General features: G+C 37.8%; 1 protein-coding gene across 4 annotated transcripts in view; it reads right to left on the bottom strand.

Annotated features, from left to right (window-relative positions):
• Positions 1 to 9,990: 9,990 nt before the first annotated feature.
• Positions 9,991 to 26,435, bottom strand: part of TOX (thymocyte selection associated high mobility group box) — a 370,938-nt gene continuing 354,493 nt past the window's right edge. For 3 of the 4 annotated variants that reach the window (XM_078153395.1, XM_078153397.1, XM_078153396.1), the window contains 3 exons: positions 23,703 to 24,089; positions 12,943 to 13,094; positions 12,454 to 12,816 (listed from right to left, as the gene is read on the bottom strand). In XM_078153395.1, coding sequence (XP_078009521.1) covers positions 12,747 to 12,816; positions 12,943 to 13,094; positions 23,703 to 24,089 — 609 coding nt within the window. In that variant the 3' untranslated portion in view covers positions 12,454 to 12,746. The other variant, XM_021005919.2, reaches the window with a different exon arrangement.

Below are 26,435 nucleotides of genomic sequence, written 5' to 3'. Positions count from 1 at the left end.
TATATAATGTATTTTATATATTTATATATATTTATGTGTATTATATATTTTTTATGGTAGCAAAGAATTGGAAACAAAATGAGTGGCCATCTGTGGTCTGCCACTTGGGTAGGCTAGTTTTTCCGTGAAAGGTAATAAAACTACCCTTGAAAATTAATTAACTCAGGGGACTACATCTTGGGCCATTGATATAATTTTTTGGAGGCCTAATTACAAAAAACCAAGCAAACAAAACAACAGTCCATGAAGAAGAAGGGATTGTACTCTTCCCATAGGTTTCTAACCAGTGTAACAGCATGGCTGACACTGAGGCAGAGAAACTGGGCCTAACTGAATCAATATTCTGTCCTTGTTTAACATCCTTTCCCTGCTAGAGCTAAGTAAATTTCTCTTCCTTAACTATTAGATGGTTTTTAAATGTCTCATTCCATTGGAATTCCAAGCCTAAAAGCACCACGGCTTGAATCAAGTCTTGCCTACAACATCATCAATTGTGGAATAGATGACTAACTGCGTTATTTGAACATAATGGAATTTTACTGCAGTGTAAGAAATGACAAATATGAATTATTCAGGGAAGCTTGGGAAACTAGCATGAACTGATGCAGGTTGAAGTAAGCAGAACCAGGAGAACAACTTATACAGTAAAGGAAAACAACAGTGAATGACTTCAGAACTTTAACTAATATAGTGAAAATTGGTGGGCGACTGTATAACTAGGAGCAGCTAGGGGGTGCAGTGGGTATAGTGCTAGGACTAGAGTCAGGTAGATCTGAATTCAAATTTGACCTCAGACCCTTACTAGCTGTGTGACCCTGGGCAAGTCATTTAACCTCTGTTTGCCTCAGTTTCCTTATCCAAAAATGAGGATAATAATAGCACGTACATCCCAGGGTTGTTGTGAGTATCAAATGAATTAATAATTGCAAAGCACTTAGCACAGTGCTGGTACATGCATGATAAGTATTATGTAAATGTTAGCTTTTATGATATAATAGTTATGATTATTATCTAATAAAGAATAGTTATAAAGTGCTTAGCACAGTGCCTGGAATATAGTTAGCACTACAGAAATGATAGCTGTTATTATTATTATTTTCAAATGAAAGAATAATTCTAAAGCACTTGCCTGGCACAGTACCTGGCACAGATATAGTAAGCACTATATAAATGTTAGTTATTATTATTATTATACCAGTGGCATCAAATACAATCCCAAAATTCTTGATTACACAATAAGATTGAAAAGGAATTGGGAAATGTTTAACAAAATGTTCAACAAATTGGAAAATGTTAAACACATTTTTAAAAAATTAAATAACAATATGATACAACATAGTTAATTTGTGGTTTTCTGATTCATATATGGCAGCCAATAGGGATCTGTTTCTATTCAACTTTGACCCCACTGTTCTATAGTACAGATAGTGAAGTATGTCTTCCTCCTCTAGGAAAAGAGAAAGTAATCTACAAATGCAGAAAAAGACATGCATTGTCAGACCAGGCTAATGTGTTGGCTTTTTTTTTCTTGACTGTATTTCTTTGTTGCAAAGGAAGGTTAAATGAAGGAGATGGAAAATGGTCATTGAGAAGTGACAATGATATAAGAAAGTGTCAATAAAACATTCATTAAAAAATAAAGAGGTAGCTATCCTCATAAACAGACTAATCTTACATAAGGTGGAATATGTATACTCAAAGGACCCTTTTAAATTGTGAGGACTTCAGGGTTGCTGAAAATGACTAAAATGGATGTTAAAGGGGATACGTTTCCTCTATCTCTCACATTTACTAAATCTGGGAAAACAAAGTCAGAAGTACAACAATAAGGGAAGGTGGGGATGAAGGCAGGCTGGTTAGAGTTTGGAAGCCAAGGTACTTAGGCCAAACAAATTCTATTTTGAAGAACTAGCCAAATTTTTAGAGCTGAATTTTTTTCCTTGGTATTCTTGTGTATCACTAGAGTAGATTATTATATAGTGTTTCCATCGACCATTTTAACCTTTAAATAGTGTAATTTTTTTCCTTTAACCATAGGAACAGAACATAAGGTTAGCATCTAGCAACTTATGTCAGCTATGCACAAAAGCCAAAATTGGGGCAAGGTTTGACTTCCTTGTTTGCAATTTCCCTTCAAGAATCTAGTGCCCTGTGAGGAGTTAGCTTTTCAGTATGGTGTGCTCTCTGAATGGAAATATTCTCCAAAGTAATGACATCAAGATAAAACCAAGATAAAGAGCTGGCATCATTATGTTTGACAGAGCATATACAGTACTTATACTGAAATTGAAATGATCATAACTAACCTCATGGAAAAATGCAAACACTCAAAGGTTGTATGAAAAGATACATAAATCAAATTTGCCAAGTAATTCTAATGTAGTTTTTTGGATGTAAATTCCCTTGCAGAATACTCATCAACCACATTCTCATCTGAATACTTGTTTGATGGCAGGAGTGATGATGATTAAAGTATGAGACACTGGCAAAACTTCTTCATTTCTGCAAAAATGTGAAAAACCAAACCTTTAGGCAAAAACGTTAAAAATAGGCTCTTTGGAGGAGGGTTCAGAAGGAGGGAAAGGATGAAACCATGTGTATAAATGAAACTAATAGGTTTTATCTAAACCATCTGTTGGTGTGGAGGCATTGAAATGTGAAGTCACGTAAGAAAGCCCTTAGAGACTTCTGATAACTATACATTGAAAAGAAAATAAAAAAAAGGGGAAAGTATGGTATCTTTCTCTCCCTTCTCATTTATTTGGGCATTAACAGAGTGATCATCAAAGCACACGCATGAGCCAATTCACTTTCCTTCTGCCACATACACTTGGCTTATGGGGCCATTGCTTTGTAATTATAGTTGTTATGAGATTGCAAAACCAGAATCATTTCAGGAAGTTGTTAAGTGATGTAGGAAGCAGAATTTTTTCCTCTGTCACCGTTAGACTGTGATCTTCTTTTGCCTTTCTTCACATCCCCAGTACTTATGACAGTGTCTTGGACATGTTTTTCAGTCATGTCCAACTCTTTGTGACAGCATTCTTGGTTTTCTTGGCAGAGATACTGGAGAGGTTTGCCATTTCCTTCTCCAGCTCATTTTGCAGATGAGGAAACTGAGGCAAAAAGAAGTAAGTGACTTGCCCAGGGTCACACAGCTAGTAAGTGTCTAGGCCCTGATTTGAACTCAGAAAGACGAGTTTTCCTAGAGGCCCAGCACTCTATCTACTATGCCACCTAGCTGCCCCTGAGGGCTATACTCAGACTATGTCTGTGACATAATAGACACTTAATAAATGCTCTTTGACACATACAACATATGTATACCTCAAACCCTAAAACAGGCCCTAGGAACCAACAGTTGCTGAATCCTGTCACTTTTGTTATGTTGGTCTCTTCAAACCACACTATGAAACCAGGTGTTAGAAAGTGGCCCAACTTAGCAACTAGGAAAAGGTTCCTTGTAAGTGTATGTATTTTGTAATGTTATCCGGAAACTGTAGTTTCATTTAGACATGGCTTCCTTTCTGTTTATCTGAAACTCTTGACAAGACCAGATTTGAGTTTCTGTGGCTCCTCTGGATGAAGCAAGATGCCCTATCACGCCCCAGAGGGAAGATTGTACAGAAGTTGTCGTGGTTCGAGACTTGATCAATGTTAGGGGTTCCTGCTGGACTTGGGAGCTAAGGGGTGTTGATTACAATAATAAATCTGTTAGTGACTATTTATTGCTGATCACCAATGCTGAACTTGGAATCAGAAAGAATTAGGTTCAAATTTGCCCTCTAACACTTAATGGCCTTGTGATGGTGGGCAAGTCAGTTAATTTCTCTGAGACCCGGAGGCCTTCATTTATAAAAAGGGGAGATGATACCATTAGATGTTTTTAGATTTTAGATACTTCCTAGATTTGTTGTGAGAATCAAGTGAAACATGTGTCAAAGTGCTTTGCAAAGCTCAAAGCACTATACAAATGCCATCTAGCATTATTATTATTTTTGCTGTTGTGATTGTTATTATATAATATGACCTGAGCATCCTTGCCCAGAGCTTTAGGCCTTCAGAGGAATCTTGTCTCCATTGGAATGTTTCATGGGCAGTATTTTGTCTCTGTCCTGGTTTATTGCTATTTTCTACTTTTGAATGGTAACAACAGGGCCTTTGGTGATATCTTTTGAATTCTTCATCTGATGCTTTCAGAAACCCTTTTGGTGACCTTGTAATATACGCAATCGTGTCACCTCTCCACAACTCAGTTTACTCATCTGAATAATCATAGAATCACAGGGCAATGTGGGGGATGACCAGACCTCAAAGGGGTGCTGTGGAAACTCAATAACGTTTGTGAAGTGCTCCTTTGGTAGGCATTATAAACATACAGCTGAGATTTCCTCCACTTTCTCTCTGATTCTGCTATTAAGGGGGAAAAAAGATTGAGACTCTTTGAAGTAAAAGGTAAAACATATCTGTCTAAACTCTTGGTTTAAAAACAAAAAGAGAATGTAATCTGAACCTTGATATTAGGACTGCCCCTTGGCCTAGAGATAGGACTTATACTGGGTTTGCAAAGTAGCAGGGGAAGATATCCAGCTGACAAAGCTAAGTTAGGCAGAGTTGTGGGAGTCCACAAAGACAACCTTCTCTGGACTGAAAAAAAACCAATGTCTTCCCCCTTATCTCCACCTCCTAATATCTGTAGTTTCCTTCAAAGCTCAGTTCAAGTGCCATTTTCTATCCTAGGCCTTCTCTAATCCCACCAGTTTCTAGAGACTTCTCCTTTCCCAGCTACCTTATATTTACTTTGCACATATTTGGTATCATTTATAAGTCAATGTTGTTTCTTTTTATATAAAATGTAAGTTCCTGGAGGGCAGAGACTGTCCTTTTTTTTCTTTGTGTCCCTAGAGCCCAGCACAGAGCATGGCACACATAGCATACAACTAATAAATGCTTGTTGATTAAGGAAGTCTAATCCTGCTTATGACAGGGAAGATGTTGTGATTTATAGGCATATGATTAATTTTTACATGGACTATTTGACTTAGCTATTAACGTGACTAGGAAGTACCAGTAAGTAGGTGTACAGTGGACACCAGGCCAGAGTCTTGTTTGCTCTTCCCAATAGTCAATCTATTTTTCCAATTGGGTTAATGAGGATAATTTATCACCCCTCTTTGTCTATGGAATATGTTCGAGATTAAGGAAATAAAGCTCTCTTAGAAGCTTAGCTGTGAGGCATTCTATCAGCGTTGAGGAAGTGGTATAATAAGCTTCCACACTTGTCTCTTGACTTGATTTGATCCTGCTTCAAAGACCTAGCAATAGCCATGGACAATACTAGTCTCACAAATAATGTAATGGCATTTGGGTTATTTTGACTTTGCTTTTGTAACATTTTCAATGTCCATTCAGGAAATAAGAGCCCTAAACTCACAGAACTTCTTTGAATGAATAATTGCATGCTATGGGTTGCCCATTAAGTTCATTGGCCTCATGGCCCAGTACCTACTAGTACTGTATGGATTAACAGATTGTAACTGTCATTTTGTTAAGATAGTTTGCATCTGTTCTGACAATTTATTTCAGCTTGATGCTACTTGAAAAGTGGAGATTAATCCCAGAAAAAAAGCAGCCATATTGGAAAAGCCAGTTTGACCTTAATGGTCACTTAGGATTCTGTAGAGGTATATGTTAAGAATATTATCCTTTCCATTGCCTTTATTACTGTGCTTTGATTTGGAACAATGTCTTATTCTGAAACCAAAATCTAATTTGTACCCCTTTTTTCGGACTTGAAATAACCACCCTGAAATGGAGTTTCTATTCTCAGTGAACCTGAGTTCTACCCTCTTTCTCCACTGGGTCTTCACTCTGAGGCATCTCTAGATAAAAACTCAGTTCACTTTATAAAGATGAATGGCCCACTCCTGTATTTGGGTCCAACTTTCAACTGTACAGTCTTTATTCAACACTATGGCACACGAAGCATGTATATGGCCTGAGGAAATGAAACATTAATTTTGGACTTTGGATGACTCTCACATCTTTGATCACCATTTCTAACCGTTTTCAAAACCTTCTGCCAGCAACAGTTGCAAACTGTGGCTTCTTTGTCTCTGTGAGGTGACTAACAGAAATACCAATCTCTATATGTGGGACATGTTCACCTAACCACCTTCTGGCTTCCGGGATCTGTTATCAGCTAAGCCATCAACCATAAGCTGACATTTCAGTTTTCAGAACCCATTCTCCTCTCACCCCCTACACGCCCCAAAGAAAAGTGACAGGAGGAGAAAAAGACTCATTTGGCAATACTTTGCCATTGCTGTTTGGCCCGGAGAAAGACATTCAAAGTGGTATAAGATTGTTTAGTAACAGCTGGCAAGCACCAGGGTGTGAGCCTGATTTTCAGATATGACAGGCACTTACAGGAATGTTGCCAGATACAGCTGTTTAAAAGCCTTAATAAACAGCAAGTCAATACTAATCTTTGCCAAATTAATCTTTTCCCTGACAGCCCATCAGTGCAATTATGCTCAGGCTTATTGTAAACACACAATTGTCAAATGATGCCCCAACCTTTAAAATACTGTAGTTTTGCATGTAGCCTTTCTTGAGCACTGAAGGCTTTTTTTCCTCTTTAGATTTGCTAGTTCTTTCCATTTTATTTTTTAGTCACTTTTTTTTGGCTGGCTTCTGATACCAGTGTGAATGAAATTTTACTTTAAAATGTCTATGCTAGCAAGCTGTTAATAAAATGTGAAATAATGACAGTTGTAGACTCCATGCTGGCTTACATTTGCCAGTAGGTTTCTTTAATTAGGCAGTAGCTATGACAGATGTTGAAATCTAACAAGTCATTGTTCTCAGTTGTCTCCAAGTCAGTAGAATAAGAACTTTATCTTACCTACAATTTAATTTGGCTTGGAATACTAGATGATGAAATGCTCGGCTGTGTAAGAGATGAGATGGCATATTTCATAGCATCTGTCCATGGAGCCACTGACTCTGTGCCCTTGAGGAGGTGCCATGCCTGTAAAGCTTCTCGGGATTCAGTGGTGCCAAGAAGCAACTCAATTCCTTTCCTTTAAGCAATGTTCCTGACTGAGAAATATTAGCACTTTTTTGGTGCTGAGAATTGAAAGTTGGTGTGGTATAGTGGATAGTTAGCCAGCTTTTGAACTTGGGAGAGCCGAGTTCAAGTCACACCTCTGATATATGCTGGCTGTGTGGCTTTGAGCAAGACATTTAACTTCTTAGTGCCCTACTGAATACTCTAAGACTATGAATGGGAGAAATTGTGCCAGCCTCCATTGGTAGAAGGAGTTTCTTTATCTAGGGGGTTCTTTTATACCTGTGAAATCACAGGTTAGGTTTATTGGTATGTCTAAGGGAGATAGGGGCCTGTCTTCTTGTGAGCATCCCTAAAAACAAAGCACTTGTTTTTCTTTCCTGGAATGCCTTAGACCTGGTCTTTACTAGGGATGTCTTGCTGGACTTTGTCCCTTTATCACAGAGGACTCTAGTCTGTTCCTGACTCTTACAGCACTTTGTACTTCTCACAAGTGTACCTTTTCTCTTGAGTTTAACTATAGTTGTAGCTATTTGTATACATATAATATTTCTTCCTGTTAGCTTGTAAATTCTCTAAGAGCAAGATTGGATTTGTTCATTTCTGCAGTCCTGTTGGTGCCCAGTACAGTGTGTCATGCATAATAGCCTTTGTTGAATTGTATTTATTGCCTTTGACTTTTTTTTTTTGCCATAGGACTTTCTTGTTTGTCCCCTAAACTTTCTCTACAGCATCCAACACTTCTGCTTGTCTAAGACTTTTGTCTTTTCTGTCTTCCTTGATGTGAATCTTTTTGCTTTTGCTACCACTAGCAAAGTTCCTGGCATGCTTGATAATATAGCCTGAGGAAATAATGCATTAATTATTTTGAAATTTTTCTCTCTGTACTCCTTTCATCTGCATTGGACCACTTACTTTCTCTGAAGTCCCTTCAAGCACTAACTAAATCCTACCCTTCTGTGATGATCCCTATAGTTTTAGGCTTTAGGGCACAATGGCCTCATTTTTTCTTCAATCCACAATGACTGCTAGCTAAGTACATAACCCTTCTTTTGGGAGCACCTTTCAAAACTAATAGAACAAGAAGGCCTCCAGATATTCAACAAATTCTCTTGTGGTGGATCCATGGGAAAGTATGGATAAAGACAGCACATGACACAAAAGCATGGCGGGAATGCTATTTCTCAAGGCCTACCCCCCCATTCCCAATGCCACAACAAGGATGCAATCATGGATCCACCACAGAACCAAAGTGCTTTATTTGAAGAGTGTCTATAGTATTAAGAGGGCATTGTGTATGTCTCTCTGTAATTGGTTACTTTTCTTTGTAGAGCCTTGCAAATAGGTACTTAATAAACATTGAATAATAGAATGTTTACAGAAGCCTATCCAGCCACAGATATTTACTGAATTCCTACTTAAGCACAGGATATTGTGCTAGGTACGCAGCAATAAAAGGAGACAAATATGCCGTATTAGGAAGGTCTTGTGCTTAGCAAGGGATGCCGGAGGTAGTCATTCAGAGATAGTGTATCTCAATGAAAATGATAAATGGGACTTGTGGGGAAAGAGTTCTGTCCCTGGCTCCGTCAATGTCTGCTTTTAAACCTTAACAAATAGCTTCATCCTGATGGAATTCACTCCCCCCCCCCCCATATTTAAAAGGAGTACAAAAACACTAGCTTGACAGAGAAGGGTTGGTTTTTTTTTTTGAGAAATAAAAAGGGAAGTCAAAAGCCCATTATGACAAAGACCAGGATAGTGGCCATGACTGTAAAACAATTGCCAAACCTTGGCTGATGACCTGCTTGTTTCTATTAATATTGAACAACCCCAAATTCTACTGCAACAAATGAACAGGGTCAATCCCTTGCAATCCCTTAGAGTGGATTTGGACCTCTATTGCAAAATATAACTGACACCCTGAAAGCATGAAGTCATAATAGGGGGAGTCATTTAAAAGGCGGTCAATTTAATGCAATGGGACATTTACAAATGGCTTAAAGTAATCCATCATGTAAATAAAAAAAGTTATGAGCACATGCAGTTTCTCATTGCCTCCTTGGGAATTTCTCCCAGGATTTCATAGAGCATTCAGTAATTTTAACTTGAGATTTCTTCTAAAGTTGGAGTCAAAATTATTGTTTCTGCTACCCAGGAGTACCCTTCCAAAGGGCTCAACAATGATTCCAGGCTATCTAGGGGAACAGGAATCTGGCCACTGATACATCAATTCTTAAATCTGCTTTAGAGCTTTTCTTCTACTTGCCTACGGACTGTAGGTCTCTTTGGCCATGATTTCCCATTGACTGCTGATGCCTCATTAGGCTACGCTCCATCTTTTTAAGTCATTCGTTATTTGACTGTCTTTCCATTACTGACTCTGACAGCATTGGGAGGAACATCATCAGCATGCTTAGATTACCACTTCTATAATCCCCTCCCCCTTCCCCCATCATTGCCCTTCCTTTTAATGGTCTGTTTTTTTGTCTATGCTTCCCAAATGTGATGAAGTTCCATGTTCATGATCATGGCTGAATCTGACAGAGATTTCTTGGGATCTTCACTTTCACCTCTGTTTTATCATTACCTCTCAGAGTTATTACTCCACCCGTAGTGAGTCATTTTATCTGAACCAATGGCTCTTTACTCTGTCCAGATAGGTTTTAGAATGGCGAGCTCCATGTCTAAATATAGAAGACTCCTCAGAAAATGTATCACTTCCCTAGAGGGTCATCTTGATAAAGGCACCTTCTTTAAGTGTTTTGGATATGAGGATCTTGGGGGGAGGGGAGAGGAAGTCAGGGTAGGAATGTTTCTTTTTCTGCCTCATCAATTTTGCCAAGATATCCTTTTGGAATTTCTTATCTGGCTGGGTTTTTCTTTCAGAGACCGATGGATAATCAAATAGAATCCGGTCACACATGATAAGTATTTTTATTCATGATGTATTTTCTTTTATTTACATTTATGCTTTTTACTGTATTTGGTATTGAATTTCAACACTCTTCCTACCCTGGTTGTACACCTGCTCTAGAAAGGACGTAAACAACATAGTACTTTCCTGTACAAACTGCCTGTCAAAGTCAAATCGGGTTGTTCTCACTCTAGTAATTACCTTCTCATTTTAGAATTAATGCGACTGAAAATTTTTATCATAATATAATAAATAAAAGACATTAGGTAATTAGTAGTGCTGGTATATTTCTAAAATGCTAAACAGACAAACAATAAGCTGTGAACTCAATCACATGAGTTCTTATACAGTTTCAAGACAGGAAAATTAGACCTCTCAGCTACAGTCATTTTAATAATCACATTGGATCTGCATTATTTATTAGTTATTACATGCTCAAGTGATTCAAGGTTGTACAATGCCTAAAATCATTCCAAAGCAAGCATACCTTTTGTCTTTTTAATTCTGACTGGATTACACAATGCATATATTTGTATTTAGTTAAATTGTTAAATTTATTTCACACACTGCATGAAAGAGACATCAGCCATTCCCTTGATTACCAACGAGGCTAGCTTCCTGGATACAATCCTCCATAAGGGTCTGGTTTGCTAGTGGTCTTTGATCTACAAGCCGTGCATATGTCCAGCTAGATTCTCATAGCCCTCTGTTCTTCTGCAGGTCTCTTACACCCACGGAATTCCTCCGACAAGCACAGGACTTCTGGAGGGAGAAGAGACATGTAGTGGCCACAAAGGACAACAAGAATCTCATTCTTTATGATCAATTTTTTGCTTCTGAGTTTCTTTTTTCTTTCTCCCTGCTGCCTTGGTCACTCACCTTTCATTTTTGGAGGCATTTTAGATGGCTGTGTTTCCCTTAACTCCCTTCTTTCCACACCCTTCCCACTACCCCCACCCTGACCCTAATTCATTCATTCTCATAAACTTTCTGAACATCCATTAAATGTAACTGGAGGAGGCATTTTGGTCAGTTCAGGCTGATTTTCTCTATTTTGCTCTTCTTTTAAAGTTTTCTTTATTAACCAAAACTGGACTGAGAACCAAGAAGCAACTCTTTTTAGATGAAGGACCCTTTTGTTTGTTTAGTCTTGTGGTTCGTGTGTCTTTTAGGACAGTTCCCTGTTTCACTGGATCAAGAAGGGAAGTTCTTAAATAGGATCGTTTTGCTTTTGCATCAACCAAAGAAATGCAGAAATAAGGATTGGTTATTTTCATTTGCTGCTAAATGAAAAGCAGGTTTGGCTTTATTCATGTCACTGTAAAAACTAAATAATAAAGTATTCACACCAGGTGTGAATATTTTTTTGCCAGCAAAAGTTAAAACATCAAAGAAACCTCTTTAAAATGCTAACAAATTTACTTACAAACACCTATATTTATTATTTCATAAATAGGCGCAACAGGTTCCATAAAAAAAGATTAAATACAGACACAGTATGAAGAAACAATAATACAGAGCCATATGTAAAGGTTATAATTTAGCTGTTTCCAATCTGTTTCTGCATCTAATAAAATACCAGGTAAGCATTTGGCAGTTTTATACATAAAAGGACTTAAATGACATTTACTAACCATTACACAAAAAGTGATACAAAAAAGCAATTTTTTTTTTCCGGCAGTACAAAATAAATGTGTTTGCGCTTCCCCCAAAATGTTTCTTTTTGTCTGATCAATGAGACAAAGCCAATTGGTTTTTAAATTAAAATCATTTGGGAATATTTTTTCTCAAATATTTTGAAAATATAGAACTATTAGACAGTTTTTTTTTTTTTAAATGAAGTAAAAATATGAATGTTTGCCAATTTAACCCCTATTGTGAAATCAATAAACTGGAATGAGCCAGTTTCCAATTACAATTTAGCTACAAAAACATTCACATTTTATACTCTAGGAGAGTGTAACATAGATGCTATTTACAAACTTGCTATGACTGCTACATCAAGCCATTTAAAAAGTCTTTAGTAGTTTCATATAAACACCCATTATGAAAACCAATGGAAAATCCAGGACTTTAATCCAAAACGTCTACAGTTGCTAAGGCAGTTACTATAGCGAAGCACTTCACAACAAAAAACCAACATAAAATCTGAATGGTCCAAGTTTCCCTCAGGGAAGAAGAAAAACAATGTCCGTAGTAAAGGATTTAGGGAATGGGAGTAGGAGGGGGGAGAGAAACAATAAAGAAAGAAGCATGAGTATTTTTTTTTCCAGGGTGGGTGACCCACAAGCTCAAATAGTCCTAAGTGCTTAGCAACTTGTATTTTCTAATAAATTGCAGAACTGCCTTGACTGCACAAAGCAATCCATGGTGAAAAGACTTCCCTGCATTCCTTCTTAGAAAGAAGAGGTGATCTGATTTTCAGGTAAGGTACAGTGCTTTGTCCCTCTGCATGCTCCTGCGTGGGGAGAAAACAAACATACATACAGAGATGGTTATGTTGGCTACACAGCCTTGGGTGGTCAATAGAGGGCAGAAATTCTTTTCACTCTCTCTCCCCTACCCCCTTTTGCTTTCTCTTAGAACTGTACCTGGTACACAGTACGTACCTACCTAATCAGTGCTTGTTAATGGACTGATCCCACTGTGGTTCTAGAGGATGGCCTCACTGCTAGTATGAAAAATGGAAGTGAGTAGAGGTACTACTGTGAAGTTATCTAAAAGGTGTGGCTTACTGGAAGAAGCCAGAAGCCTGCTTCATAATTCCTGGAGGGTCATTTTGCTTGGCTTACCAAATGCTAAGAGCTCTTCTGGATGAACTTCTTTTCTAAGTATCAGAAAAAGAGACAAAGGTGTGGCCTTTCATCTTCCCTCCACCTCTCATAAAAACGAGGGACTCTACTTACGTGCTAAATGTAGTTTAAAATAAAGGAGGCATTCCCTGGCTGCTTACCCATTACTGCAGTAGTCATTATTCCAGTCCACAGTCTGTGCTGGAGGATTTCTGCAGCCTGAACGTACATACTCCATTGCTTGGGTTACAACCTGTGCAGCTGTAGATGTGGGATTGATAATAGTCTGATAGTCAGGTTGAAGAGTAAACCCCTGAAAAAGAAATCAGGCCTTTAAAATCGACACTTGCTCCTTAATTATCCACTTACTGCAAGCAAATTGGAGTTAGACCTGGTGGAAGGTTTGAATTGTCTCAAACCACTCCTCACTCTGTCACTTTGGGCAAGTCACTTAACCTCTTAGCCTCAGTTTTCTCCTCAGTGAAATATGTATAATAACTACAGCAAAAGGATCAGATAATGCTAGGCACATAAAGTGATTTGCAAACAGTAGAACATTATTTAAATGTCAGTCATTTTAATATAGACTCAGACAACTTAATACAGAGGAGTAAAATGCCAAGTCCCATAGACCTAATTCTTTGTTGTCGTTCAGTTGTTTCAGTTTCAGTGCTGTCCAACTCTTCATGACCCCATTTGGATTTTCTTGGCAAAGATAATGGAGTGGTTTGTCATTTCCTTTTCTAGCTCATTTTACAGATGAGGAAACTGAGGCAAACAGGATTAAGTGACTTGTCCAGGGCCACATAGCTAGTAAGTGTCTGGGGCCAGATCTGAACTCAGGAAGATGAGTCTTCCTGACTGGAAGCCTGATGCTCCATCCACTGTACCACCTTGATTTGAAAGACTGTTAGTTCACATGTAGTTATACTCTAGAGCCTAAAGTTGTTAAACTAAGGAAATTTTTAAGGTAGAGAGATGGTAACTGAATGCAAACACAGGGGGAAATAGCTTCTATAACCCTCAGACTTTTCTTTTTCCTTCATTAAACCTAAGGATACCCCAGTAGTTAATTCCCAGAATATGCAACCGAATCTTTTTTGAAGGATGCAGGCAGCAGGTGGCTGAGTGTTTTATTAGACTACACCTATTCACACATTGTTCTCAAAACCCTTTTTCTTCATTCAATCACAAAGAGACCATCTGCTTCTTCTTTTATTTGTACTTCTTTCTCAACTAAACAAAAATTCAACCAAAGCTTTTGAGCAGTTGTTGGACTAATGTAGAGAGAAGGACTCATAACAACTTGCCACTGGAAGGCAGAGAAAGAGAAAAATGTAAGGTAGAGCAAATATTTTTTAATTGAAAAGCCTATTAGCTGGGATACAATAATCAGATTTCAGAAAGATTCTTTCAGTATAATAGTATGGTGAAGGGTTCACTTTCAATCCTAGGAGTCATTAGAAATTCAAGGACAGAATCTCTGAAATATGTAGATGGATCAAGTAAACAGAAATCATGCGAAGAATTATTTTCAGCTTATCTAGTAAATTCAAGAATAATCCAACCAAGCTTTGTTGGAAATATCCAAAATAAAACACTTAATTAATATATCATGGCTGTCTTTTTCTGCTACAGATCTCACCTATCTATCTCATCCTAGAAAAATTCAGAGACTTGAGGGGAATGGAAGGGAAAGGGAATAAGCATTTATATAACACATATTATGTGCCAGGCATTATTTAAGTATCAATCATTACAATAAGCACACAGATAATTTAGTACAAAGAAGGAAAATACCATGTCCCATGCATTAGTTCTTTGTTGTTGTTCAGTCATTTCAGTTGTATCTGACTCTTCATAACCCCATTGGGGGTTTTCTTGGCAAAGATACTGGAGTCATTTGCCATTTCCATCTCCAGCTCATTTTACAGATGAGGAACTGAGGCAAGCAGGGTTAAGTGACTTGTCCAGGGTCACACAGCAAGTGTCTGAGGCCAGGTTAAGATCATTTGATTTTAAAAAAATTAATTTGCCATTTATTTACTTATTGGTTATGTTTTAGATGATACAATATTATAGAAAATTTTGAAATGTCTGACAGTACCAGAATTCATTTTAAACATGTTTGTTTCCTTGGTCTTTCATTCATTTTTAAAAAATTTGATATAAACGCCTGGGGCTCAGTGATATGAAATACCACTCTGTATAAATGGATATTGATTATCATCATCATAATTATTGTCCTTTCTGTTATCCCATGTAATGCCAGTCACTTAAACTCTCAGTGCCCAGGCAACTCTCTAAGACAAAAAAGGTGATGAGTTGCCAACCTGAATAGGTGGAGGGAGTCTCTCATTAAAGAAATCACAGGGGCAGCTAGGTGGCTCAGTGGATAGAGCTCCAGCCTTGGAGTCAGGAGGACCTGAGTTCAAATCTGGCCTCAGACCCATAACACTTACTAGCTGTGTGACCTGGGAAAGTCACTTTACCCCATTGCCTAGCCCCCCCCCCCAAAAAAATCACAGGTACCTTCTCGATCTCTATGCTAGAGTAGGTACCTTCTCGATCTCTATGCTAGAGTTGGAGGGCACATTAGAGATTACATAGCCCCATCTCCTACTTTTACAGATGAGAAAACTGAGGACAAAAGGAAGGAAGTAACTTATTTAAAGTAAAAAGACATCATCATCTTCTTTTTTGATTTAACTGCAAATCAAATGATGGGGATAATGTGCACAATAGGTATGCATATCCTCACTAAAGATGTGACTATTAAATAGTATAGATTTAGAGCTGAAAGGGATTTCAAAGGCCTATTAGTCCAATTCCCTCATAGTATATATGGAGAAACTATGGTCAGAGAGTTTAAGTGACTTGCCCAAGGTTAAGAGAAGCAAATAACAGAACTGGGATTTGTACCCAGGTTCCTTGACTCAGTAAGGAGCTAGGTGGTACGGTATAGAGTGCTGGACCTGGAGTGAGGAAGACTTGAATTCAGATTTGACCCTAGGCAAGTCACTTAACCTCTGTTTGCCTCAGTTTCCTCAACTGTAAAATGGGAACAATAATAGTACCTACCTTGCAGGGTTGTTGTGAGGATCAAATGAGATAAAGAGCTTACCACAGTACCTGGCACATAGTAGGCACTTAATAAATGCTTATTCCCTTGTGCTTCTCCCTGAATCTGAAACCATTTGATGTAAAAACAATTAGAAGAAAAAAATAAACACTTCAGCTAAACAAGTTATTTGGATTCATGTAGATTAAATAGTACCCATTTGATTAAATCCCTAACAACTAGTTTGTGTCTCTTATTAAAGAGCTACAGATGACTTTTTTTTGAGGGGGTGGGGCTAGTGGTGGTGGGGTTTGTGTGGTAGAGGATTTGATGAGTTCTATCTTTATTTGTCTTTGTTTATGGCACCTCCATCTTCTTAATCACTAAATCTTGTCACGTTGGAGTCACCTTTGGCTCTTCTCTGTCACCTGTCATCCAGGAACAGTTGTCAAATCCTGTTTATTATACCTTGACAGTGTTGTTGTTGCTGAATTGTTTCAATCATGTCCAAGTCTTCATGACCCCATCTGAGGTTTTCTTGGCAATGATACTAGAGTGGCTTACCATTTCTTCTCCAGATCATTTTATAGATGAGGAACTGAGGCAAACAGGGTTAAGTCATTTGCCTGGGATCACACAGTTAGTAAGTATCTGAGGCCAAATTTGGACTAAGGAAGATGAGTCTTGCTGACTCCAGGCCTGGCATGCTAGCCACTGTGCTACCTAGCTGTCAATATGTTACCAATATGCCAATACTTTGGCAATATATCTTCTATCTATCCCCTTATTTCCACTGTCTCAGTGTAACCACCCTAGTTCAGGCTCTAAGCATCTCTAAACAAATTCCACATACATTTATTAAGTAACTATTAGGTGCAAGAAACGGTGCTAAAAGCTAGTGATATATAGACAAAGACAGGGCAGAGAGTTAAACTTAGAGAGTTTACCATCTACTAGGAGGAATAAGACATCACCTTTTAGGGGAGAGGGGATTGGCATTGCTGAGAGATTAAATCTACTAGCCAAGGTCATATAGTTAATGCAGGTCAGAGGTGAGACTTGAACCTGAGTTTCCCTGATTCCAAGCTTATCTTCAGTACCATGCTGCTATAAGATGTTATATAGATAGGTATACTGCAATACAAGGTAGAGTGTGACAGGGGTAACGGAGAAATCTTTTGGGAAATGGCCTCTAAGATGGACTTCCTATCACCAGGCTGTCTCCTTTTTGATTCATCCCAAGGAGAAAGCAGGATGAAAATGAGGGATAGATGGGTTTAGTCATAATACAGAGTATATGAGATAAATCTAAAATGGTAGATTGGCATCAGACTGGAGCTCTAATTGATCTTTTACATTGCTGGCATGTAATCTTTCTAATGCAGTGCTCTGATGTCCCTCCTCTTATTCCTCCACTCAAAAACCTTGACTGACTCCTCATTGCTTACTGAGTAAAGCATTAACTTTAGATCCCAAGAGTCAAGGTCTCAATAATCTGGCTGCTCTCTGTCTTTCTAGACTTATCTCATCCTACTCCCTTTCACATGCTCCTCATTCTTGCCACTCTGGACTATTCTAAACCCCTCATTTTCATCCTTCCCTCTCCTGTTTTCCTGCTTTTGTTCATATGCTTTTTTTCCTTCCTCATGCCTGGGATGATCTCTGCTCCTTTCCCCATCTCCTCCTTTTGAAGTCTCTCCATTCCTTTAAGGTCTTACTTGAGAGACTGACAGCTAGCTCCTGACCTCCTTTTGTCACCCCCGCTCTGTCTCCTTTAAATTTCTCATAGTTCTTTCCCCAGGATTACACCCTCTCTTTTATCCTAAGTTATTTATGTACATATTGGCCACCTTCCCCACAATAGATTATAAACTCCTTGTAGGCAGTGTCTATGTCATATGTATTCTTACACCCCCAGAAGCAAGTACAAAGCTTGTACATAATTATGTGCTCAATGGTTTTTTTTAAAAATTGAGTTGAATTGAATTCCAACCTATCCTTTCCAATCCAAATCTTTCTCTCAGCATTCACTTGATTCTTTGATGCACAGAATTTTAATCATCTTCCAAGAGCAGGCATGCATTTAATTATGGTCTTGCCTGGCACATAGTAAGTACTTAATAAATGCTGGTTGATTGATGGATTGATTATTCTTCCTTTTATCATTAATTACTTTGTTGTACAACTTCTGCTATGGCATTTCACAGTCTTAGACACACAGTGCTAGTGCAGTGCTATTCACATAGGAGGGAGTAAGCTCTTAAAAGTGAAATGAAGTAATAGGCCCAATGGCCTCATTTTATACTTTTAGTCAGCACTCATCAAAGAAACATGAGTGTGAATTCTTACTAAGAACTATTTGAACTCTGGTGGAAGAGATGTAGGAAATGAGTATGATGGATCAATGTGAACAGGGCACCCCTTTTATATAAAGGAAACACGCTATACAACAATCAAATATTCTAAAACATTATGATAAAAATGTCTCAATTTAGCAAAATGCATGGAACCAAGTAAAATTTAAAAAAAAAACCGACTGCCTTTTCTACAATAAGAAAGAAAACAGTCTGAAGAATAGACCATCAGGAAAACATCATTTCCATTTAATCTACTCTAAGGTTAGATAAATTAGTGACTACTTTTGCAAAGTTAAAAACAGAAATTGTGTACAAGATGAAAACATTTAAGATCTCAGTACTACAATGTCTAAATTTTAGAAGGTTATTGAGATTAAAAGTGAAGGTCAAAGAGAGAAGAGCAGAACCATGATGTAAATGAACATTCTTCCAATTTCTTCCCAGTCAAAATGGAATGTATTTCTGATGCTAAAAATGAAGAGATAGCTGCTGGGATTAAACTTGTAGGCTCATTTGAGGGGCATTATTTATCTAATTCTGTAACAAACTCTGATGATCAAAATTTAAAAAAAAAGGAATGCTGAGAGGTCTAATTAAACAATGCTGAATGTTTTGCATTGTAATGCTCAAGAGAAAAATTGCCAACTGTTTTGCAACATGCCTAGAATGTTAAATTTCATTTTGTGGTGCCAGATTGAAATAAAAATAGGGAACTTGATAAAGATTAATTTGATGTCAGAAGGGACATTTGCTCTTTAATTAGATTTCTGTAGCCCTAGCAGTTTCCTTGTGCCACTATTGCAAGTCCTAAAAAGCCTGCAGCACAACTAAGCAGTGATCCTCATCCCTACACTTTACGGGGAACTAATTTCATTTCCTGCCTGTCTGGAGAGGTATTTTCAACAGGCATCAATGTTTTTGTCTTCACAACTGATTTATTCATCAATCTCAATGTGATTTTTTTTTAAACCTTTAAATTACATCCAAATCCTAAAGCATCTGTTTATTACACAAGGAAATTGAAAATCTGTCTGTATGATATCATACAAAGATTTTTCCTTAAGGTTATAAAGGAAGTTGACAGATATTAATGATTTTTTTCTCTTGACCTCATTCAGCAATATAGTGGAGCAGGAAAAAAGGAAGAATTCTGGACAAATAAACTAGGTCCATCGGTTTTCTGTGTAAAATATATACTAGAAAAAATGAGACTATTATTCCTGGTGGACTATGCAATCATTCTGTAGTATACATTCATTTTCTGAAGGAAAAGAAAATAACCAAAGGAATACTGAAATATGAGACATTATTTTTAAAACACTATAGATATTAACTTTTTTTTTTGTTTAAATATATGGACATGCCTAGTATCCTTGGGTAGAAAATGGTTTCATAAGAAGGATAGTTTGGATTCTAAAAAAATTGTTATGACATTAGCAGATAAAGTGCCCCCAAAAGTATAAATGAATGATTGACATATTGGAAACTGCTTGGATCTTTGTCTCATAAACCTGGATAGGCTAGGATGGCAGCTAATCTACCTTCTCATCCCTACCCCCCTACTTTCAGGCAAGATTATGCTGAAACCACCTCCTAAAGGGATGTCTATGCCATTTAAAAAACAACATCAATTTGATTCAAGTGGAATTTACTCAACACCTACCATGTGAAAATGAGGGAAAACAGAGACTCATCTTCCTGAGTTCAAATCTGGCCTCACACTCTTAGAGCTGTGTGACCCTAAGCAAGTCACTTAACCCTCTTTGCCTCAGTTTTTCATCTGTCAAATGAGCTGGAGAAGGAAATAACAAACCACTCCAGTACCTCTGCCAAGAAAACCCCAGATGGGGTCACAAAGAGCTGGAATGACTGAAATGACTGAACAACAACAACAGTAACAAAGCTGAAAGTCCTAGGAATTGGGAGGCAGGATGGCGATAGAGAGGGAGAGGATCCAATACTTGATGGTATATGTAAGCATAAATAAGAGTAACCCCTGCTCATTTAAAAATGAATATAATTTAAATATGTTTTGTCTGTATTTTCTTTTTCAGAGAACCAGATGTTAAACAATTACTAGCACATCCCTGGACATAATCCATAAAATTCAACTGCACCTCATTTTGTTGCCTGAAGCTCTGGAAAGTTAAGTGACTTGGCCAGGTTCACCAAAGCTAACTACAGGAATCAAAGGTGGTACTTGGACACTGTCTCTGACTAGCTCTATATCTACTACACCATGCCTGCCTTCTTTATTTATGCTTAAATATCTCAAATCTAGTGGCTTCCTGGTGATAGGCTTGGACCCAGTCTAGGCAAGTACATTCTGAGTTCAGGAAAAGAAAACAGACTAACTTTGAGAAAGACTGGTTATTTCCCTTTGTTGAATAGTGGAGAGGTTGACTTTGTGGGTCATCAATATGGCCTGCAAGGGCCATGTTTCCTTTTCTGATAAGGGAATAGACTAATAACTTGTATTTCCAGACTTATTAATATACAGTAATTAGGCTGGTAATGGTGATCCTGAAGCACTGCAAGGTAATAATAATCCTTACAACTCCAGCAAAGAGAATGCTCCTCTCAGGTCATGCTCATTATAAGATGCCCTTTCCAGGTTAAGCTCATCACCTCTAATCTCATCACTATGGGTTAATTCAAGCTTGCCTGACACCACCTCCCTCAGTCTCCTCTCCTCTCTGTTTGGAGGGCAGGAGGGTAGAGTACCAAACTTCTCCCAATTACTTCCTTCGTGGAGGGCAGAAACTGGACTTTTGGGCCAACTCCACTCTGCATCTGCTGCTCTGCTTGGTTCCAACTCCATGAAGCAAGATGGCTCCATGTTGGGTCCTCCTTGGTATATCCCTTCAACTTTGCTTTCTTTTCTCCTGTTGTGTGTTATCTCCCCACATTACATAATAAGTTTCTTGAGGGCAGGGACTACCTTTCTTTTTATTGATCATATACCCAATGCTTAGCAAAGTGCTTGGCACATAGTAGGTGCTTAATAAATGCTAGCTGTTTTGACTTAATGCATTGTAATAGTTTAAGACCTGGCAATCCATGGATGAACTAACTCCCAATTAACCATGATACTGAATTAGCTAGAATTCCCTACACCATAACAAGCAGATAATTTACTATATGTGCCACAGCTTTCAAGTAATCACTGTTTCACTTATCATTAAAGACTAAAGATGTATTCTTTATAACAGGCAAAGAATAAATATGACCCTGAAGATAAACTCTCATAAATGGATAGAACACAGGTGTGAAAAGAATTTTTCCTTATTTCTGTTCTCTCATGGAGTAACTGATTTGGTGGAAGTGGTCAAGAAAAAGAGGCTGATGATTATTACTGTTCTTGGCTCAAGGAACATGGTGGACTTGAGAAAAAAGATCACTCTTCTCAACTAATTGGATCTCAAAACTGAGCCAGATCTCCCAGGCCTGGAAATTATCTAACTGACAATAAGCAGCCAGTAATCTATAATAATGTTAGTCTTAACTGCAAATTCTTGACTGAATATGATTGCTTTTCCTGTCTGCTACAATATAAATTACATGAGGCTTAGATTTCTAGCTCTGTAGGATCTAAAATCTAATGACCAATATATTATTTGGGTTGAAAAATAAGGCTTAATTTAATGGCTGCACAAACTTATCTTAACTTGTTTGGGCAATGGTTTTAGTATTTCTCAGTATTCTGAAATTCTTGTTTAGCAAAGAGGTTGCCCCAGTAATGCCTTCACCAAAGGAAACATGAGCTTGATTATGTCACCTAACATTAACTGGGTTCAACAAAGATATCAATTAAAGGCATTTTCTCATCTTCCCAAGAACCCAAGGGCATCAGATAATTGGTCTGGCATGTTTGCTCCTCAGCAATGCTCAATTGGTCCATGTTGATCACTGCTGGACACTGCCAGGGGCAACAACAATAGGGCATGTGGTTGTGACACTTCTCTGCTTCCAGATTGTAGCTTCATTTGGAGTCAGTAGATGAGGTGCTCTTACTTCCTCATAACTGGATGAGTAGGCTCTGTCCTGGCTATTTTGGTTTAAAGCTGTAAAGCTTTCCTTGTTACCGATCTTTTAGAATAGGGGTTATTAAACTACAGTCCACAGACCAGGGAGTCCTGAAGTCCTTGAATTTGGATGGGGAAAAATACATATTTATTTCAGTGAAATTAGTTTCCTTTGTTATCTTATGTAATTTATCTCATGTATTTAAAAAGCATTTTTCTGAAAAGGGGTCCATGATTCACACACAAAAAAAGTTAAGAACACTTGCTTTAGAATAAAGGGCAGAAACTCTAACACACTCCTGAGTCCTACACCAGCTCTCTGTCTGTCTGTCTATCTGAATGTTTTTCTTCCCAGACCAAGGCCTCTTTGCCTCAAGCACCAAGCTGTTTTCAAAACAGAGCAGAATACTGTCAGTTAATTAGTGCTCTCAGCCTTAATTCTGTATATCAAACTGTACTTCCTGATCAATAAGGCTTTAATCCACATTAGATTTCTCTCATTAGCTTATGGCCAGAAAGTCTATGTGACTACCCATTTAATTTCCAGTAGCTAAACTACAACAAGTCATCATTCAGGTAAAGGCTACTCTTCCAGTAGACCACCCAGATCCCTGAGGTCCTCCAGGTTCCCAATTCCCAAACCCAAATGAATGGGGGAGGGGAAGAAAAGAAATAGAATAAAACTAAGTCCAAGGGGCAAAGATAGGCTGTTTTTCTGCCTAGCCAGGACCTCACCTTTATTATGTATGTATGACTCACAAAAATTTTCCAGGCTTTGAGCTCACTCATTCATATTATTAAATGATAAGACTTTTCTATCTAAATCAGAGATAGTCTGTGAACTTATTTTTGTCCTTTTTTTTTGATAACTGTTTCATTATAATTGGTTTCCTTCATGATCCTATGTATTTTATTTTATGCATTTAAAAACATTATCCTGAGAAGGGGTTTATTGGCTTCACCAGATTACATAAGGAGTGCACAACACCAACAAGGTTAAGAATTCCTAATTTAGATGGTAGCTTGAGATCTTCAGCATCTTTTAAAAACAAGCATTGCTAATCCCAGAAACACAAACCAAGCATGTGTCATGAAGCTGGGAGAAAAGCATGCAACAAAATTGATTCTATGTGAAGGAACCCATGCTTTTGAAAAGAAACAGCAGCAAGAATTCTTGTGACTTTATGATGTACCACACACTCATCACTCTACTTTTCCAAAGAGCAGAACTGTATTTATTGAATACTAACAGTTCTCCCTTTCTGCATCTGCACTTTCTACTACTCAGCCTTCCTTTTTCTTCTTTCATACTTTTTAAAAGCTTCTGTTACATTGACATGCCATAAAAGCACAATAAACCTATTCTGCAGAACAGAAATAAAAAAGATAGAAGTCCTTTCCCATTTATCATAATAAGTAATCTTGTTCTGTGGTTAACAAAAGAGGCTAAAGTCAAGAGTTAGCAAAATAATACTTACTTGTTGCATTGTGGGTGAATGTAAGGCAGACTGGACCTGCATTGGTAGTTGGTTTCCAATTGACTGCTGCATTGTGATTGGCTGGTGTTGCTGTATATTGAGATGCTGGTGAAGAGGTGGGCTGATCTGAAGGGGAGGAGGAGGAGACACCGCCATGTTGGCTATAGAGACAGTCACTGGCATTTGGTTATTAGGTTTCGGTGCTATGTTCCTGGGGAGGCTAGGGTGCATGGCAGTTACATGAGGATTCATTCCTGGCTGTTGGTGATAGTGGGAACTTAGGTAGAGGGCTGAATGAGCTTGGGTGGGCCCATGGAACACCGACTGTTTAGAATTAATCAGCTGAGGAGGCTGGGATGTTTTAACATCAACAGGTTCGTTGTAACTCTGTGAAGAAAACAGACAAAAATAGCACTTAAGACAGATAAGCACACAGGCTGATTTCTATATTTAAGAGTACTTGTACTTATACTTATGAACAATACCTTTTAGTATCCTTGTACACTGTAGACACTTAATAATGCTTATTGGATTGGACTACATTCTTGGCTCCCTAAGTAAGAGAATTTCTTCATGTAACCTTACCAATAGGGTATTAGTCACATAATAGTCTCTGTGTACTTGATCTTGTTTTATTTTACATGATACTTTACAATTTACAATGTGCTATCCTTACATCGACACTGTGAGTTAGGTAGCCCAAATATCTTCTTCTTCCAGATGAGGAAACTGAGGTTCAGAAAGGTAAAGGGATTTGCCTGAGGCTATGTGGCTGGTCCAGCTACAGAATAAACTGTCTTGACTTAGTGTCTCCTTACCCTGGCCCACTGCTCTTTCACTTTTCCATCTTGCCTTTCTTTTTCCAGCTGTCATATTACCTCTAAAATAATACAGTCTAGATTTTTCCCCTCTCTAAATTCTAATATTTAAGTTGCTGACTTCCCAGGTTATTTGAAAATAAGAGAGTACCACTATTGTTCTACCCTGAATCAGAGCTGTAGTGTACTTTATGAAGGCTCATCTTTGAGCTTCTCTTATGGATTACATTTTTTTTACCTTTTTTTTTTTTTAAAAGTGAGGCAATCAGGGGTCACACAGCTAGTAAGTGTTCAGATTTGAACTCAGGTCCTCCTGACTCCAAGGCCAGAGCTCTATTCACTGAGCCACCTAACATTTTTGTTATCCATTTTTATTCCCAGTGGGACCAAGAAAATTGACCACAACTGTAATGAGAGAACAGGAATTGTTGGAAATGGATTTTGAGGAACAGACTGCTGAAATAAATTACCTAAATCGCAAAGAACCATATTAACATATCTTTAAAGTAACTCACTGCAGAGCTAATTTTTGATTTCTTTAAGTAGTTAGTGATGAATTGTTCTCCATAACAATTTGGATAAAAATAACCTCTTTCCCAATTTTGAGACTCCATCATAAATTACTGTAATTTTGCCTTAAAAAATTTCCACACAGTCATATACTAATTTCCTAATGGTCTTTTAATTGACTTACAAACTAAATTCATTCCACTGAAAGCCAGAAAATTGTACAGAATTAGATTGTAGATATTTTACTTTGGTGTAGCAGATAAAGGGCAGGCCTTGAAATCAGGAAGAACTGGGTTCAAGTTTTCCTTCAATTATGTGGCTATAGGTAAGTCACTTAACTTCAAAGTGCCCCAGACAACTCTTTATATAAATTAGAGATGAGTTCCTCATATGAATTATGAACAAAGGTGGGAGGAGTTTGTATTTCAGAATTTCCCTATCATAATGTAATGACAATTCTGGAGTAGGAAGGAAAAACAAACAAGAATTACCCATGGTCATGAACATACCTACTAATTTTGCAGGGGGAGGAGAGGTTAACAAAATAACTTGGTGAAAGGTGAAACCAGCTGGAGAAAAATGCAAAAAATGAACCCCTAGAGAAAGAAGTCATTTTGTCAAAACAAGGCCTTGAAGATTCATGTGTGCCCTCATATGGTGACCTCTAAGTCACATTTATTCAGTTTACAACTCAAAATGAGTTTCTTGTTGCTTTCAGCACTGCTGGAGGAGCTGAGCCTGGAAAGGTCTATTTGCTTCTTCCTGATCTGTGCACCATCACCAACAACCAGCCGATACTCACATTTATAAAAACTGCTTTATCATGCATGATGATATAGGACTGTTAAAAAAAAAACACAAAACCCTTCTTTTTCATAAGTCAAGCTACCACCCTGGTAACAATTTAAAAAAAGTTCTGGCCAATAAAGTGAGAAAATTCAATGGAAATAACAATAACAGTAAAGCTGCATATGTATGTTGACTTGGAGAGAACTATAAACTATATACTAATGCAGATGCTAGGCCTGGAATCAGGAAGATTTGAGGTCAAATTTGACCTCAAACACTTACTAGCTATGTGACCCTGGGCAAGTCATTTAACCTTTGTTGGTCTAGTTTCCAAAACTGTAAAATGGGGATAATAGGACCTACCTTGCAGGGTTGTTAAGAGGATCAAATGAGATAATATTTGTAAAGTATTTAATTGATACAGAGCCTCGCACATAGAAGGTGATATGAAAGACTTGTATCTGAGAACTGTTAAAAAAAATCAGGCACATGTTTTATTTGATTGAAACATGGGGATCTGCTAGACTCAGTAATACTTTTTACAGAGTACATACTAATGAACACTAAAAATCTCCACCTCTTGGATGAATTTTCTAATTGTGACATATTTCTATGT

The sequence above is a fragment of the Phascolarctos cinereus genome, unplaced genomic scaffold (assembly GCF_003287225.1).
Source record: "Phascolarctos cinereus isolate Bilbo 61053 unplaced genomic scaffold, phaCin_HiC Scaffold_4;HRSCAF=312, whole genome shotgun sequence".
Lineage (NCBI taxonomy): Eukaryota > Metazoa > Chordata > Mammalia > Diprotodontia > Phascolarctidae > Phascolarctos > Phascolarctos cinereus.
The sequence above is the reverse complement of the archived record's forward strand: the minus strand, read 5'-3'. Positions and strand labels throughout refer to the sequence as shown.